Genomic DNA, 18,360 nt, shown 5'->3' with positions numbered 1-18,360 from the left:
GAATCAGGACTGAGACAAGAGCCTAAGGTTTCCTGCCCAGGGGCCTGATTTTGTCTTTTTACTCTGGTGTTACACTGCTATACTTCTTTTGACTTCAATAGCATTACTCCTGATTTATGACAACTTGAAGATAAAATCAGGGCCTGAGGGTTGAAATCCTGGCCCCATTGAAGTCAACAGCAAAATTCCCATGGACTTCAGTGGGGTCAGGATTTTGCCCCAAATATTTAGCTACTACAGTGATGAGCATACTAAAAATGTACAGATAAACAAATTCCTAATTCTGCACTTTAACCCTAAGACCATCCTTCACCTCAAGAATTTTAATGATTTTTCTTAATTTATGGACTAAAAAATGAGCCCTTTCATTAATCTTTCTCTGTCCAAAGGTTGATCTTATTTCTGCCCACCTCCTATGCCTTTCAAGAAAAATGTCTGCTGAAAAATGAAAAGTAATAGGGTTTAGAAAATCAGTTTGTCTTTATGTTAAATTGAAGTTGTGCATTTAGAAATTTCTTTTATTTAAGTTGGTCTGATTGATTGTATATTAGCATATATTTAGCCACAGTACCACTGGGTGCATCATGGAATAAACACATCTGTCACTCATAAACAACAGTTCAAAGTCATGATGTTTATGGAGCATGAAACAATTATTCTTGGCTTCACCTGATTCTGCTGTACAGGTTATTGCTTTTACATTGCATTATTATTAGACAGGAATATAATGGGCTACAACCTTCATTTTTATTACATAATAAAGGCCATACTGGGTCACACCAAATGTACATCTAGCTCAGTATACTGTCTTCCAACAGTGGCCAATGGCAGGTGCTCCAGAGGGTATGAACAGAACAGGTAATCACCAAGTGATCCATCCCCATTCGCCCATTCCCAGCTTCTGTCAAACAGAGGCTAGGGACACCATCACTGTTCATCCTGGCTAATAGCCATTGATGGACCTATCCTCCATAAAAGCCAGGGTTAGGATTTTCAAAACAATCTAAGAGATTTAGACATGCAATTCCATTCATTTTAACTGAGATTCTGTAATATGATTGAGAATCACCTTTTTGCATCTTTGACATAATTTCTTACACATAGATACTGCTTTTATTGAATTGTTTAAATATTGAGTGAAAAATTTATCACACAGGGTAATATGAGCTTGCAACATTATAATATTGATAAAAAAGGAAATAAATATCTAGGTAGCCCAAGAAACTGCATTGAGCGATTGATTACCACAATTAAGAAGGCCTAGAAAATGCAAGGAAAAGATCTATAATGTAATTGTCCAGGAAACTGAAGAAATCATATTATTGGCACTGAACACTGATAAAATCAAGGAACGATTAAAATGAATTAAAATTAGTGGACAATGTATACTAATCCCGTAGTTGGCTTTGAAAATCTCAACCTAGGTTACCATACTTCAGTAAATATGAGTATTCAAAATTAGCAGCACTAAATTCCAATATGAGTACCATTATGTTAATTGCTGTTCTATTTTAGCGTGTCTAGTCCAGTGTCTCTCAACCTTTCTAGACTACTGTACCCCTTTCAGGAGTCTGATTTGTCTTGTGTACCCCCAAATTACACTTCACTTAAAAACTACTTGCTAACAAAACCAGACATAAAAATACAAAAGTGTCACAGTACACTACTACTGGAAATTTGCTTACTTTCTCATATTTACTATATAACACTGGTCTACAATTTTTGAGAAGTCGTCTGCTTCAGAGATAAAATGTGCTATTTATTATGTATTTTGATGTGCTGAATTCAAATATGACAATTAAAACAACTGATTGGCTACTGTTTCTAAAATATTTAAGTTTTTACATTTTATGTCTATGTATATTGTGAGATAGTAGAGTTTTAATCATAAATTGTAAATCTAGGTCTTTTCATGTGTTTATGGTTGCTTTACATGATAATATTTCACCTGTCCTGTTTATAACACTTTAAAAATCAGCAAAAAGATTATATAAATAAAATTTATTATGAAACAAAAGGCAAAAAACTATTATGTACATAGTTTAGTCCTATTCAGTGTTTACTCGGCGCTTCTTGGCTTGTCTCTTGTATTCATTAAATGGAGCATCTCTTGTCACTGTCCAGCAATAGTCTGCAAGCATTGATGGGCTCCATTTGCCCTGATAGCGTTTCTCCATTGCTGCAATGTCCTGGTGAAATCGCTCGCCGTGCTCGTCGCTCACTGCTCCGCAGTTCGGTGGAAAAAAATCTAGATGAGAGTGCAAAAAATGTATCTTTAGTGACATGTTGCAACCAAGGCTTTTGTATGCCTTGAGGAGGTTTTCCACCAACAACCTGTAGTTGTCTGCCTTGTTGTTTCTGAGAAAATTTATTGCCACTAACTGGAAGGCTTTCCATGCCGTCTTTTCCTTGCCACGCAGTGCATGGTCAAATGCATCATCTCGAAGAAGTTCACGAATCTGAGGACCAACAAAGACACCTTCCTTTATCTTAGCTTCACTTAACCTTGGAACTTTTCCACGGAGGTACTTGAAAGCTGCTTGTGTTTGGTCAATGGCCTTGACTAAGTTCTTCATCAGACCCAGCTTGATGTGTAAGGGTGGTAACAAAATCTTCCTTGATTCAACAAGTGCTGGATGCTGAACACTTTTCCTCCCAGGCTCCAATGACTGTCCGAGGGGCCAATCTTTCTTGATGTAGTGGGAATCTCTTGCACAACTATCCCATTCGCACAGAAAACAGCAGTACTTTGTGTATCCAGTCTGCAGACCAAGCAAGAGAGCAACAACCTTCAAATCGCCACAAAGCTGCCACTGATGTTGGTCATAGTTTATGCACCTCAAAAGTTGTTTCATGTTGTCATAGGTTTCCTTCATATGGACTGCATGACCAACTGGAATTGATGGCAAAACATTGCCATTATGCAGTAAAACAGCTTTAAGACTCGTCTTCGATGAATCAATGAACAGTCTCCACTCATCTGGATCGTGAACGATGTTGAGGGCTGCCATCACACCATCGATGTTGTTGCAGGCTACAAGATCACCTTCCATGAAGAAGAATGGGACAAGATCCTTTTGACGGTCACGGAACATGGAAACCCTAACATCACCTGCCAGGAGATTCCACTGCTGTAGTCTGGAGCCCAACAGCTCTGCCTTACTCTTGGGTAGTTCCAAATCCCTGACAAGGTCATTCAGTTCACCTTGTGTTATGAGGTATGGTTCAGAGGAGGAGGATGGGAGAAAATGTGGGTCCTGTGACATTGATGGTTCAGGACCAGAAGTTTCATCCTCTTCCTCGTCTGACTCAAGTGAGAATGATTCTGGTGCATCAGGAACCGGCAGTCCTTCTCCGTGGGGTACTGGGCGTAAACTGATGGAATGTTTGGATAATGCACAGTCCACTTTTTCTTCTTTGACACACCTTTCCCAACTGGAGGCACCATGCAGAAGTAACAATTGCTGGTATGATCTGTTGGCTCTCTCCAAATCATTGGCACTGCAAAAGGCATAGATTTCCTTTTCCTGTTCAACCACTGGTGAAGATTTGTTGCACAAGTGTTGCAGCATATGTGTGGGGCCCACCTCTTGTCCTGATCTCCAATTTTGCAGCCAAAATAAAGGTGATAGGCTTTCTCAACCATAGAGGTTATACTGCGCTTTTGTGATGCAAAAGTCACTTCACCACAAACATAGCAGAAGTTATCTGCACTGTTCGCACAAGTATGAGGCATCTCTGCTCACTTTGGCTAAACAGAAATGTGTCCCTTTGCAAAATCAAACACTGACAAATAAGAGAGCACGACACTGTATGATTTCTAGAGCTGATATAGGGCAATTTGTTCAGCAGAGTGATGTAAGCTTCGTTATGATTGCATCATCCATGACTTCTAGGAATAACATGATGCAATTCATATCAGGTATGATGTAATACCAGCTTCAGATTGCATCATTCCTTGTTTTGCCTAAAAAGCAAGAACTGTCCAAACCCAGTCATAGATTTAGTCATAGATCCAGTCAAAGATGTATTTTAGTCATTTCTGGTTTAAATTGAGATCCCTTCCCTTTATAACTCACTTATCCTCCGCCATTCCCAAGTCAAGGGTCGTATATACTGACCCAATAGCATATCTTGAAAACTAGAGCCAATCAACAATTTTAAGCATCATTTTCGTTCTCAGTGACCCAGAATTAGTAAAGTTTGACTACATTTATTTCAGAAGCATTTTGGCTGTAGAGCAGTGTAATTATAAGATAAATCAATTGGAATATAAATATTGTACTTGCATTTTAGTGCATAGAGCAGTATAAATATGTCATTGTCTGTATGAAATTTTAGTTTGCACTGACTGCACTAGTGTTTTTTATGTAGCCTGTTATAAAACTAGGCAAATATCTAGATGAGTTGATGTACCCCCTGGAAGACTTCTGCATATCTCCAGGGGTACATGTATCCATGTTTGAGAACCACTGGTCTAGTCTATTACTTACACCATCCTTCTTCTTCCCTTGGCCTCTCTAAACCTCTTGCTTCTATAATCTTACTACTTCTGTCTCCTGTAAATGTGGTCCCTCCCCCTTGCCAGAATCTTTTGTCCTCTTGCAACCTCTACCATTTTCTGTGTCTTTTGACTTCCTGCCTCATTTGTTTGGCACTTCAGCTGAGGAGCTCTGCCAAATGATTGACTACAGGTATCATAAGGCATTCAGACACCACGGTAATGGGCATGGTTTAAGAAACTGAATAAAGCAGAACACAAAACTACTCTCCATGGCACTTCTCTGAAGTTTAAAAGCAGCTTGCTTTTTCTTTGTAAGGTGTTCTGGTGATTGCAGGTTTCCAGAATTACTTTCTCTTCTACCCGACCTCACCCCCTCTGGTGCTTCAACTATCTTTGTCAGATTTATTTTGTATTAGGAAACTAAGAATACAGTTCCACTCTTGGAGGTGCATGACAGATCTCCACTTGATTCTAGCGTGTCTGTCTAATCCATTTTTATCTAGATATTTATTCTGAACTCATCACCATAGAATATGAGCATCCTGGTATCTGATTTCATTACATGTTGGAAGAACGGTAAATCAGACTAGAGACTACCTTTGGATCTGAAAGGAGGATTTTGTCCAAAGGGGAAAGTTGTTTACTGCTCTCACATTTTAGGTGGTCCCTATGAAATAGAACAGACATGCTGTCAGGCTGAGGAATAGTGCCAGGAAAACTGCATCTGTGCCACGATTTTGACATTTAAAAACACTTTTTGATTTCTGTGTGCCACATATCAGTGACTGACTTGACATCAGTGGGAGTCATGCAATTGAATATGAGGGCCAAATTTGATCTTTACACCATAATGTCTCTGAGAGGGTTAAGTAGGCCATGTAAACTACAGCATACAATGTTAACTTTTCTTATAGCATGATTGCACTTTTTTTTTCTTTTCTCTGACCTTTTTCTTAACTTTATATCTGTATGCACTATACGTAATGACAGGCCAAATTTGGAACATCATGCAGTTGAGGTTGGGCGGTGGGCAACAACTTGGCAAATGTAGGTACAAATGTCATGTTCAGCTACATCCCTGGAAGGAGTATTCAGGTGAATTGTCTATTCTTTGTAAAAATAAACTGGGAGCATTAAGCAATGCCACATGTAGTTGTTCAACTACAAAACCAAATTGACCAACTGCTTAGGACAGGTGGGTAATGTCAGGCAAAGCAAGGGTAGTGACTAGTCTTCAGGAGGGTTTCTGAGCTGTGGGGAGAGGGAAGAGAATGAAATGGCAGCAGAAGAGCTAAATAAAGTATAAAGAGAGGGGGGAAATTAAACAGACAATAAAATGATATTATATATATAATTTTCTGTTAATAACAAATGTCAACATTACTGAGGAACAGAGCCATGCCATGATATGGCATTATAATTTAATTCTTTAAAAATTAACAATTGTACTTTATTTTAAAGACATAATCAGACTGGGGAGCGGTGCAGATTAATGCATACCTGTGGTGCGATGGAAGTATCAGGGGACAATGTGCATTAATCAAGGATTACTGCGTAGTAGGTTCTGTTTTATTAGCTTAATTGAAAAATGTTTTGTTCTCCCAGCTCTTCTCTTTTATTTCTTCTCTGTTTTGAGCACAGTTCTTCCCAAGGATGGCTAGCAGCTAAAAAAAAAAAAAAAAAAAAATACCCCACACTGTAAAGGTTTTGTTTTTAATTAAATGACAAAATCATTACTCATTTCCAGTTTTTAGTACAGGGTGAATCTTAGAGTTTGTAGGAAAAAACAGCAACCATATGTTCATCTTAAGGTACCACCAGGAGTCTGCCAACGCACTTGCCACCGTTCAATTACTGCCTTATTAAAAAAGAAGTTGGATCTAAAGCCAGAGTCAAGCGTAGCGGAGATTCACGGCCGAGAGAGCATGAGACTATCCAGATGCACAGCTCACCCAGATGCAGCCGCTAGTCGCTGTCCGTCCCAGCCATGCTGAAATGTGACATACTTTGGACTGCATTTTAGCAAACCTGCACTTAGACACAGAAGGAATCTATAGTACTCTGCGCCTTCCCTGTCTCAAGCTGTTTTAACTGCATGTTTACTTCTAAGTACTTAGGATGATCTTTCTTCATCCTGACGTAATGAAAAAGATTGTACTAATAGAGAGGGAAAATAAAAAATAAACCCTTTACGATTCTGAACGTTTTGTACTCGGCTAAATATCATTATTGGGAAGACGTGTAATTACATATGCACGACTTCCCATTTATTTTTGTAATTAAAATTTGACTTTGAAATATTTTTTCCAAGGGATAACATCAGATATTTAGGATGTGCCTCTAACTCATTATCCTATCGACCCTTTTCCCTGCAAACAGCTCTTCCCGTTTAAACAGAGTAAGAAATCGGACAGGTTTCCGATGTATATTCTTTATCTCAATCTGCGAGCAATGTTATTTTGCACGCAGCACACACTGTAATTTATCTGTCACGCCTGTTCCCAGTGCCGTGATTTTTCAACCCCCTAGTTTTAAAATCCCCGGGAGTAAGGAGGTAAACTAAAGTTGGCGCATTAGAAAACTGCACATCCCTTTGCTGCAATAGGAGCTGTAGCTGCTTTAGACGAGGTTAGTGCGAGCTGTTTATCTCTTGGACGGAATCTATTTACAAGTCATCTGCTGGGGCAGTGCAAGCATTTCCCCAAGGCGGTTAGAGCCAGTCTGAGAGCTGTATCAGGCATTAATTCGTGCCTTCTGCGGGTTAGAGCAGCCACCTCCTGGAAGAGGAGCCTAAAGCCCCCTGATAAGAAAAGGCACAATAATGTTCGCTAGTGCCATGCACTTGACAGAGAGCTTAGCTCTGGCAGCGCTCAGGGAAGCTATTAAGGGTGGGGGATGTGTGAGGGCAGGGGTGGAGGGGTTCAGCTCCTAGCAGAGGGTTGGCTGGATTTTTTTTCTCCTCTTATTTGAATGTGCGTCCGTCCCTCCGGCTTATTTTAGCAACCCCTTTCCCCCCTCCCTGCTTGGGAATAACCCGCTCGCTCGGGGGCCAGCTACATTTGACGTCAGGCTGGCGTTCGTAGTTTTGACGTGTAAACACTCGGTTCCAGCCCGGCGCGGGAGAGGGTTTGGGCTCCGTTCAGCCCCGAGCCAGAGCCGTGGCGCGCTTGGCTGGGAGACACTGCGCCCTTCCAGCCTGCCGGGTGTCCGCATAGCAACCGCGAGCGAAAGGGCTCCGGCTCTGCAGCCATCGATCCGCTGCCCGGTCTCCCCCGCCCCGCGTGTGTTTGTTGTTTGATTTCCCGCGTCCCTCGCCGGGCCATGGACGGGAGACGCCGGGCCGGGCGCCGGGTGGCTCTGGCTCTCTTCTGCGCCTGGTGCGCGACCGCCAGCCTGGCCGGCGCGGAGAAGCAGTTCGTCAATGAATGGGCGGCGGAGATCCCGGGCGGTCCGGCGGCAGCCCAGGCCATAGCGGAGGAGCTGGAGTACGAGCTGCTGGGCCAGGTAAGGGGCAGCCGGCAGGTAACTTTCGGACGCCTCTCCACGGGCACGTACCGGCCCCATGTAACCAGGGACGCCCCCGCCCCCCAGTCCCAGCGCTGGGCTGGCTTGAAACGCTGGGGCGGGGAAGGCGATGGGCGGGCGCCGAGCCAGTTAGCTGCGGCGTGCCCAGGTTTGCCTGGGAGCTGCGCGCAGACGCGCCCGGCGGCAGGGCCGGAGCCCGGTGGCGAGCAGTGCCCGGCTCGGGAAGAGTGATCCCACCCTGGGGCTGCCTTGAAACTCGCGCCCCAAGGGGAGTTTGCAGCCCCGAGTCCTCTCCCGCCCGGCCCCGCCCGCGCCAGGGAGGTAGGTCCAATATGGCAGCATCGCATTCAGCGAGTGTCTGATGTGAGTGGCCAGCGGCGGCCACCCCGCGGCGATCTCCGCGCTAGACGCGGGACTGCGAGCGGGCGCTTGCAATGGCAGCTGCTCCCCCGGCAGGGAACGGAGCCTTGTTAACTTTGCTTTACCCGGGAGTTGGTTCTTCCCTCCCCCGCGTGTGCGCGTTAAAGAGAAAGATGCCGTAGTCTGTATCTAGCCAGCGGACAGCGAGTAGTCCCCTGCCTCGTGCAAAGCCAGGGGGGATCCCCCCCTCCCGGGGCTCTCTGATTAGGCAAACTTCTGGCTCTGCAGTCGGGGCGCGGGGTGTCTGTCGGCGCTGGCTCGGAATTGCAGAGCTCACCCTCGCCCGCCGCGTTTCTTCCCGGCAGCGAGCTCCTCGTGCGCTCGGGATGCCGTGATGTCAGCGTTGTCAGGGATGAGTAACTGCCTTGACGTAACAGCATCCTTGCTGCTCCTCTTCTTCTGGAGCTCCAGCCCCCTGGGTCGTGCTGCTCCAGCCAATGAGATTGGCGGCGTTAGGAACCAAACCACTGTGCATGGGTAAAAAAAAGCCTGTATCTAAGTAACCCAAGTAGGAGAGAGGATGGTGAAGATAGAGAGCCTGGGGACCCAAGTCTAAAATCCATCTCTCCTCTTCTAGTCCCCCATTTGCTAGCACCTGTCTAGTGAAAGACAGGCTTTCTCCATCAAAGAGATTTTTCCTTTCTTAAAACAAACTGTAGTTTGTATAATAGTAGGTCCATGATTATGGCCTGGACCTGGTCCCTTTGAAGGTAATGGCATAACTGCCACTGACTTTAGTAGGCTATGGATGGATATGTGTATTACTCCCAATATGTTATATGAAAATATAGATTTCATAGCTGTAAACAATAAACTGGGGTAGAGAACCCCATCAGCCTATTTTGCATGCACAAGGAGCTCATATTTGCATACTCACTGGCTAACATTTGCATACTCCAAGAAAATATACATTCCCCTATTCAATCCCATCAGCATCCCAAAGAGATGCCATAGGCAGTAGCATGTGCCATGGTCAGAAATAAAACCTTGTCCTCAAAATGTAATATAATTAAGATATGTCAAAATAGGGACCAAGTTTTACTTTAATTTATACCTGTGTTAATCAAAAGTAAGTACTTTAGCTTCAGCTTTAGCTTGGCTGTGCTCCTTGTTTTCCCAACATTACGCCAAATAACACACAGCTTTTGTTAGTGATCAACACCTTATCTTGGAGAGAATTTTATTTCAGAATAAAAATATTATAAGCTATACATTTATGCTAGTTTTCACTCATTTGAAGATGGAATCTAATTCTGACAGGCTATGAATGTTGATATTTGTTTGCAATGGGAGAAGTATCTGGCAGTATGTAAAATATTCCTTTGTTTTATAGATTGGATCACTTGAAAATCATTATCTATTCAGACATAGAAACCATCCAAGAAGGTCTCGAAGAAGTGCCATTCATATCACTAAGAGACTCTCGGATGATCATCGTGTAAGTGTAGCATTTACCCTTTCTGATATCCAGCATCCATGTTGTCAGCTTATTGCTTGACTTGTAATGTGGTCACAGATACATTTTGCAAGTCTAATATATTCTTCCATCCATACTCATGTGGAGTAGTACATTATTCTATGAACAGGCCCATTGACTTCAAGGAGTAAGGCACTAGTCAACGTCTGTAAGACTGGCAAATCTGGCCCTAAGCTGCCATGTATTTTTCTGCAAATTGCTCTTTTATAATTACAGACCTGCAATGGTTCTGGATTAAAAATTAAATTAATGGAGATATCCTATCTCTTAGAACTGGAAGGGACCTTTAAAGGTCATTGAGTCCAGCCCCCTGCCTTCACTAGCAGGACCAAGTACTGATTTTGCCCCAGATTCCTAAGTGGCCCCCTCAAGGATTAAACTCACAACCCTGGGTTTAGCAGGCCAATGTTACCACTGAGCTATCCCTCCCCCCCCCCATTGAAATGCTTATGTGTGGTTGGTGAAAATACATACAAAGAACTTCAGGGCTTGATCAAAAATCTGTTGAAGTAAATGGTAGTCTTTCCATTGACTTCAGAGGGCCTGACTGAAAGCTCATTCTGTGCTATTTCTAGGAAATCTAGGTCTAGTTCATTGTGTTTATATATTAGAAAAAAAATAGAAAAAAAATGCTGAGATTATGCTGCAATACCCAGTTTAAATAGCTAGCTGTTCAGTTAACATGTTAAAAGGGCCTGTTACAGGGCCCAGTCTTTCAGTATTTGGGCACTCAAAACTCTTATGGAAATCAGACAGCAGAAACTGTCAAGAGGAGTTTTGACCTTGTAGGGTCCTAGTTATACTGGTGAAACAGACACTCCATTTATCTAATTTTGTGGATGGTAAAGGTGGTGGCTGCTTTTTAAACACACAGGTCACTGGTTAGTTTTTCAGTAACTGAAAGACTAGCTTAAAAGTTAGGAAATTTCATAAAAATTAAAACTACTATCTAAAAAAAAAAAAAGTGGAACAGCAAAAATCTAAATCTAAACTTACCATAATATTTAGAAATCCAGTTGTGTGAAAAAACATTTAATCATTTAAGAAGAAAAATATTTAAGTGATCAGTTACTTAGAGAAAAAAATTAGACTGTGAGCTTTTGTTAGGAGGCAACACTCTATATGAGAAGCTAGTCAGAGATGAGAAAAAATGGGTTAGGACAGGGGTAGGCAAGCTATGGCACCCGTGCCGAAGGTGGCACGCGAGCTGATTTTCAGTGGCACTCACACTGCCCGGGTCCTGGCCACCAGTCCGGGGGGCTCTGCATTTTAATTTAATTTTAAATGAAGCTTCTTAAACATTTTAAAAACCTTATTTACTTTACATACAATGATAGTTTAGTTATAGATTATAGACTTAGAGAAAGAGACCTTCTAAAAATGTTAAAATGTATTACTGGCACGCGAAACCTTAAATTAGAGTGAATAAATGAAGAGTTGGCACACCACTTCTGAAAGGTTGCTGACCCCTGGGTTAGGATATACTTTGTTCTGCTTGCTCTGTTTCAAAGTCATACTTCCCCTGGTGTCTTACTGCTAGCATTTCCTTTGAGATAGGTTCAAGCTGAAAAATGTGAACATTCTACATTTGGAGATGTTTATATCCAGGATTTGGGTTTGGCTCATTGCAAATAAGGGTTGCCTTTCCAAATTCACATCCAGATCTGGCTTCACATTTTCAACACCCTCATAATACCAAGATCAGATCAGATCCAGAGTTTAGGTTCAGTTCTCTCCTTTTGATCCAGTTACATTTAATTTATCCATTACGAGGGGAAATACCACCATTTCTGTTTATAGTATATTTCTCTGCTATAACACAGAAAGTGGGGGCAATTGCATGACTGACTTTGATGACAATCATTATTGCATATTTATCTATTGAAGTAAAGAATAGAGTGTTTTGAAATGCTGCAGGTGACATTTGTAAAATCATCTCCAATTTGCTTTTTATTTACCATCTAGTATTCAGATAAGCTATTTGAAAGTGTGAGACATAATTATGTAAGTATATACAGTAAACCCAAAGCAATGTTGTAATGCTATACACAGGGCTGGCTCTGGCTTTTTTGCCACCCCAAGCAAAAAAAAAAAACAAAAAAAAAACTGCAGGGGGGGCTGGAGCAGCAAAGCAAAAAAAAAAAAAAACACCTGTGGGGTGGCCGGAGCGGCAAAGCACACACACACAAAACACCTGTGGGGTGGCTGAAAGCGGCAAAGCACACACACACATACACACAAAACACCTGTGGGGCTGCCGAAGCAGCAAAGCAGGAAGAAAAAAAAAAAAAAACCTGCAGGGCGGCCGGAGCCAGGGTGCACGGGGACTCCGTGTGCTGCAGACGTGCAGCGGAGTGCGCGCCTGGTCTAGCGGGAGGGAGCGGGGGGGAGAGAGTGAAGGGGGGCGGCCAGGGCTTCAGCGGGGTGCTCGCCACATGGTCCCTCCCGTCGCGCCGCCTGCTGGGAGGGCTCTGCGCCACTCCGGTCAGCTGGGAGGGAAGGACACAGGCTGCCCTGCTGAGTTTGCTGCAGGGTGCTCCCCTTCTCTGTGCCGCCGCCCCCTAAAGGGCGGCCGGAGCGGCAAACCAAAAAGAAAAAGAAAACAAAGGGCGGCCGGAATGCTGCCCCTTGGAATCTGCCGCCCCAAGCACGAGCTTGCTTGGCTGGTGCCGGCCCTGGCTATATAGTTATACATAGACATCTTCACTAAAGTTCTATACCTTTTCAAGAGCAGCCTGTCTTAATAGAATTAAATACATTTTTAAAAGACAGTGGACAGAATCCTGCCTTTAGCTATGTTTGTAGCATTCCATTTACTTTAGTAGGGCTGTGTGGGTGTAAATTAGGGAAACTTTTGGCCTATAGTATTGAGAATATTAATTTGTTGTATCAAAATGCAGTAAGTAAGGTCCTGGAGCTATGCCTCTTTATAATCTGCCCAGTGTTTAAAGTAAAATGTGTAATGCTTTTAACTGTTTTAAAAATGTGTAATTATCTGGTTCCCTAACTTCTTCCAATATTCAGACTAGTTTAAAAATCCATTTTCTATCGACAACATTACATCAAATTCAAGGGATAATTTTAACTATTCTATATATCAATGACTGGTTGGCTCACAATGGGTTAGTACAGAGCCTTGTTTCTCTCTATTAGATTGACAGTTTGAATCAAGCCCAACTACATAGTGACAAAAATGTGGCTTGTTAGACGATGTCTTTCACTGATGTATGAGTTTGGTGATCTCCGCTCATTTCCCAGAGTGCAGTTGTCCTCATCACAAAAATGATGAGCACAGCTGACACTAATTGTTAACACACATTAACTGACAAAGAGGCCAAGCACTGAATGGACACGGAAGAGAGTGAAGGATTACCATCCTTACTTGTGTAGAAGTTGTCTTTCTGCACATTGATGGGGCAGTAGTAGAATATTTTTTGCACTAATACTGTCCATGCTATTCCTGTTCAGTGGATAAGGAGAGGTCTATAGTCTCCAGGGCTGTCACTCAGCATGCATTTTTAGCACTAAATGTACACAAAATAGGAAAATCTATATTATGCGGTGTACTCTCAAATTACGTACGTGTAGCGGCCTCAGTTTTTTTAGGCTATATTCTCTTATGTGGAGCTTTTCATTAATTTTCCCTCATGTGAAATACATATAAATCATATCAATATAACTGTTCATTAAATTGGGTTTTTCATAGTCACAGTTGTGACTAACATATCCTGTGACAGACGTGTAAATCAAAAAGGTATGAGAGCACAGCATAGAGAGACAAGTCCTAATAAAAAAACCTAATCTGATGTTTAGCGCAAAGGGTTAGGGAGCCAGGAACATCTTGAGCTGAGGACCTGTTGTAGGATCTTGGCAAGTCACCTAACTTGTTTTCACTTTACCAAGCTGGAAAATGGAGCAAAAAGCAAGTCTGTGTTAGACACCAGCTATGGGCCAGATTCTGATACCCATACTCATGTTGAGTAGCATCTTACTTCCATGAATAGTTCCCCAACTGAAATAAATAGCACAATTTGCAGAATAAGGTTCCACTCAGCATAAGTAAGGGTATCAGAATCTGTCTTTGTTAAAATTGAACTGAATTTTTCTAGGTAAATAAACAAAGGAGTAATTCATTCCAACAGACAAAATGAGAAACCTTTTGAAAATACCATCAAGTAAATTAGACATAGTCAGGTATATCTATAACTGGCATGCAATTACATGCATAGACACAAACACACTTGAACATATTAATTTTGGTATAACCCCACTGATTTTAATAGAGTCACACCAGTGTTGAATTTGGCATACTATTCACTTCTTTCTAATTGTTTACACTTTGAAGTGGAATGTGATCATAAGTGCCATTTGGAAAGCTGCTTTGAAGGACAGATTGACTATGAGTAGCAACATTGCTGTCACTGTGGCAAGAATGGCTCTTTTTACCCCTCTAAAAATTCACGGTTCCCATTCTTTCTAGTTCACATAGAGAGATATTAAATTGTAGGCTGAAGAGTGAAACAAATTGTGTTTTTGCTTGTTTGAGTCACTACCACAGATTAGGCAATCTTCTAACAGCTATATACTTTCAACAAAAAAAAGGTGCATTATGGGGCATTTGCGGATAAAAGATTTTCACTCTAGCTGTACTTTAAATGATTTTATAGTATCATGGTTTCACTGAATCTTCCTTCTGTTTAAGATACACTTTAATGCAGAAATGCACTTTGCAGCAATGAACCCTCCACTTTTCCCTCTAGATACCAAGGTACTGTTTTACAATGAAACACTCTCAAAATCAGTTAATCTCTGTGGGTTTATACGTTGTTATTGTTGATAAAAATACTTGTAGGTGTCATGGGCAGAGCAACAGTATGAAAAAAAGCGAACTAAGCGTTCAGCCTTGAGAGACTCAGCAGAAGACCTTTTCAACGATCCTATGTGGAATCAGCAGTGGTACCTGGTAAGAGTTTATTTTTATATGATATTAGCAGGCAATGAACTTTATTTATACTGATCACATGTGCTATTTTGTTGATGTCAAAGAGGGTGCACAGAAGGGAGCAGACTGTAGCCACTTTCCTTGGTGTAGCCCACGGAAATGATAGGTCTTAGCATTTGATGTCACCAAGCAATGTTCTCTCTCTTTAAACCACAGTTCATGCAAAGGCCATGTCATCCAGTTCAAGTTTCTGATCACTGGAATTATGTGATACCTTAGAAAACTGTTAAACAGTTAAGAACCATGTTTACAATAACAGGAATTTTAGCCTTACCAGATAACACCAGCATCTCTAGTTCTACCTCTTTAGTGGGTAGCATATTTCTGTGTTGGAGCTAATAATGCACACTGCATATGTCAACAGGGAATAAAGCTTCAAACTTGCAAGGTGCTGAGCACCCCAACTTCTATTGACTTCGACTGGAGTTGAAGGTGCTCCACATCTCATAGGATCAAATCATTAATGAAAAGGTGGCAGAGGATGAGGTTTCCTACCCTATACATGTTTTTTTGAACTCCTGTGACAACCCAGCTAAATACAGCTGAACAGCTGAGTTTTACATTGCTTTTCTGAGAATCTGCTGGACATTCCCCATCATAACTAGACTTAAGCCTGTTCACCACATATGATCACACTGTGCATCTACTTATGCCTGTACCTTCAGACTTCATTGGCTCCAAAAAAGGGAATGAGGGTAAGGTACTGTTAGAAGCCCCAGGCAAAGCTGGTTCTAGGGGCGGGCACTTGCCCCGGGCATCAGCTTCAAGGGGGCACTGTATTGCTGTGCCGCTGGGCATTTTTTGTTTGCTCTGCTTTGATTGGCCTGCTTTTCTCTCACCCCAATGCTGGTTGGTCAGCTGTGGGTTTTTTGTTTTGTTTTTTTGCAATGGAGAATATTCAGAATCTTTATTTCTGGGAAGCCTTTCCCCTGTGTTCTCTTTCCAGCTCATTTCCAATGGCGAGAATGCAAATACACAGAAAGGCAGTGTGGTCTTGTGGAAAAGGCAATGGACTGGAATCTAGGAGACCTAGTTTCTCTTCTTGGTACTGCCACAACTCACTGTGTGGCTCTGACAGGTCATTTCACCTCTTTGCATCTCAGTTTGCTCATATAGGGATCATGATACTTAACTCCTTTACAAAGTGTTTTGAAATCCTCAAATAAAAAATACTATTTAAGGGTTAAGTATTTTTTCCAAGGTACTTCCCTATTCATCTAATAAATACATTGCTCATTGGCTGCTCTGATGACAAAATAGAACCCACTGCCCCAGATTATCCTCACACATTCATCAGAAAAGCAATTATTTGATAGATCCTACAGAACAACCCTGTGAACTAGAATATTTCCCTGAACTGCAGCTGCTAGAAAACAGAGCATTGTAATGCAAGAAATGTTGTTCCCGCAGTACATTTCATTATCTGGATCTCACGCTTCATTCAGCATTTTTCTGGAAACAAAGATGTACAAAAATTGTAAAAAAATCCTATTTAATAATGTATTTATGTGCTGAGAAACTCAAAGAAAACATTAGTGATTGAATCTATGCCTGTGTTTTTATAGAGGTATCAAGTACAGCTGTCACATATTAAAATATATATATGGTTATGGTTAACATTACAAAAGAAAAATAATCTGTTTAAGAGTTAATCTTTAAAGACCCTTCCATGAATGGAAAGAGGGCATAGGTGAGTCATGTTTCCAAGAGAAGACAGTAAATAGCAAATTGTGATTCAGCACAGACCTTCATAATCAACCCATCATTTTAATTCCTTCCATTTCCTAATTGTTTTCCATGAGCTAACCTGGACATCAAAGGAGAGACCATTTAGAGAAAACACAGCTCCTCATATCCTGAGTGGCTGCAGTTTGGTTCTCAGTGGGTGAAAGAGAACCAGCCTTTGTAGATTTGACTATTAACTCAAATATCCAAGGATCATCCAGCATATCCTGCTCCTCAATCTCCCTTACTCCTGTTTTCAGACACAGGATGCCCCTTTCTTACCTAAGATATATTTTGGGAGGATCATAAGTCATATGGTGAATGGAATGAGGGAAGTTGGGTAGGGATAGGGAGGTTTGTCAGTATCCCAGCTATTTGAATAGGCCAATCTTCCTTGATTTTTTTGTAAAACTTGGGTGGAATTTACAAATTCTGGTCACACTCAAACCAAGGTTGATTTAAAGCACATTTGTAATATGGCTCAAACACAGCTTTGAACAGGTGTAATATGAATGTATAAATGTTAAAATGCTTACTATCATTTTTTCCCCCAGCAAGATACAAGGGTGACTCCATCTCTGCCAAAACTGGATCTCCATGTTATTCCTGTATGGCAAAAAGGGATTACAGGCAAAGGTGTTGTTATAACAGTGCTCGATGATGGCTTGGAGTGGAATCACACTGACATATATACTAACTATGTAAGTTTGTGATTTAAGAATGCTGTAGAAAAAATAAAACAGTTGCAGATGTTTATATACAAACATTCTTCGTTGGCTTTCTCTCTGTTCAGTAAGACAGCTCCCACATGACAGAGAAACTGAAATACTCACCCCAAGCATAATGTGGACCCTGGCCTGTATCACTAGGAATTGAGTAATAAGCTCACCAGGATAGTGGGTTCTTCAGGGTGGTTTAGTCCCTGGGCATGTTTAGACACAATGGTTTAATGCTGAATTATTAAAACTCTTTTAGCCTTTGTGGATTTTTTATTCACAGCGTCATAGAAATGTAAGGCTGGAAGGGATCTTGAGTGCTCACCAAGTCCAGCCCACTGTGCTGAAGCAGGACCAAGTAAACCTAGACCATCCCTTACTGGTGTTTGTCCAACCTGTTCCTAAAACCTGATGGGGATTCCACAACCTCCTTTGGAAGCCAGTTCCAGAATTTAACTACACAAAAATTAGAATGTTCAAAATTGTTGTCATTTCAAAGATTTCTTAAAAGATCCATGTTTAATTTTGCTAAAAAAATGGAGAATTAAAAAAATATTTTTGAAAATGTTATTGAAATGGTTATCATTTTTTTACTGAAAACAGATTATAAACAAAAATCTTTCACCAATTTTTCATGAAAAAAATTGGTTTTGAAAAAAGCCACTTTTCATTTAACAAAAACTTGTCGTTCAAAACAGCTCTGCCGGTGAGGATTCCTTAATTAAATGTTTGTAAAGTGATTTGATGATAAATAAACCATCCAGTGCCCTTCTTCTAGATATCCCAATACCTTTCTTTGCAGGCCTCCCCACACTAGCCTTCCAACATCCAAAGCTTTGATAGCAAAAACCCTTTCCCACATGCATGCTAATCGATACCTCTCTAGAAGATTAATTTAAATGTTATGTACTTTTATTTTATGAAAGTGAACTGTTCACCTAAACATCAAGAATGATGACTAAGGCTGAGGACAAAGTATACATTAAAGTTG

At 41.4% G+C, this 18,360-nt stretch overlaps 1 protein-coding gene across 3 annotated transcripts in view; it reads left to right on the top strand.

Moving 5' to 3' along the window:
- PCSK1 (proprotein convertase subtilisin/kexin type 1) overlaps positions 1-18,360 on the top strand; it is a 67,315-nt gene that overhangs the window by 22,258 nt on the left and 26,697 nt on the right. Inside the window, exons 1-4 of one of the 3 annotated variants that reach the window (XM_005284002.5) lie at positions 7,201-8,008; positions 9,783-9,887; positions 14,779-14,889; positions 17,208-17,354. In XM_005284002.5, the coding sequence (XP_005284059.2) occupies positions 7,826-8,008; positions 9,783-9,887; positions 14,779-14,889; positions 17,208-17,354 (546 nt within the window). In that variant the 5' untranslated portion in view covers positions 7,201-7,825. Of the gene's footprint in view, positions 1-7,200; positions 8,009-8,185; positions 8,351-9,782; positions 9,888-14,778; positions 14,890-17,207; positions 17,355-18,360 lie in introns of those variants that run through there. The other 2 variants (XM_065599224.1, XM_065599223.1) reach the window with 2 other exon arrangements.

The sequence above is a fragment of the Chrysemys picta genome, chromosome 6 (genome assembly GCF_011386835.1).
Source record: "Chrysemys picta bellii isolate R12L10 chromosome 6, ASM1138683v2, whole genome shotgun sequence".
Classification (NCBI taxonomy): domain Eukaryota; kingdom Metazoa; phylum Chordata; order Testudines; family Emydidae; genus Chrysemys; species Chrysemys picta.
The sequence above is the reverse complement of the archived record's forward strand: the minus strand, read 5'-3'. Positions and strand labels throughout refer to the sequence as shown.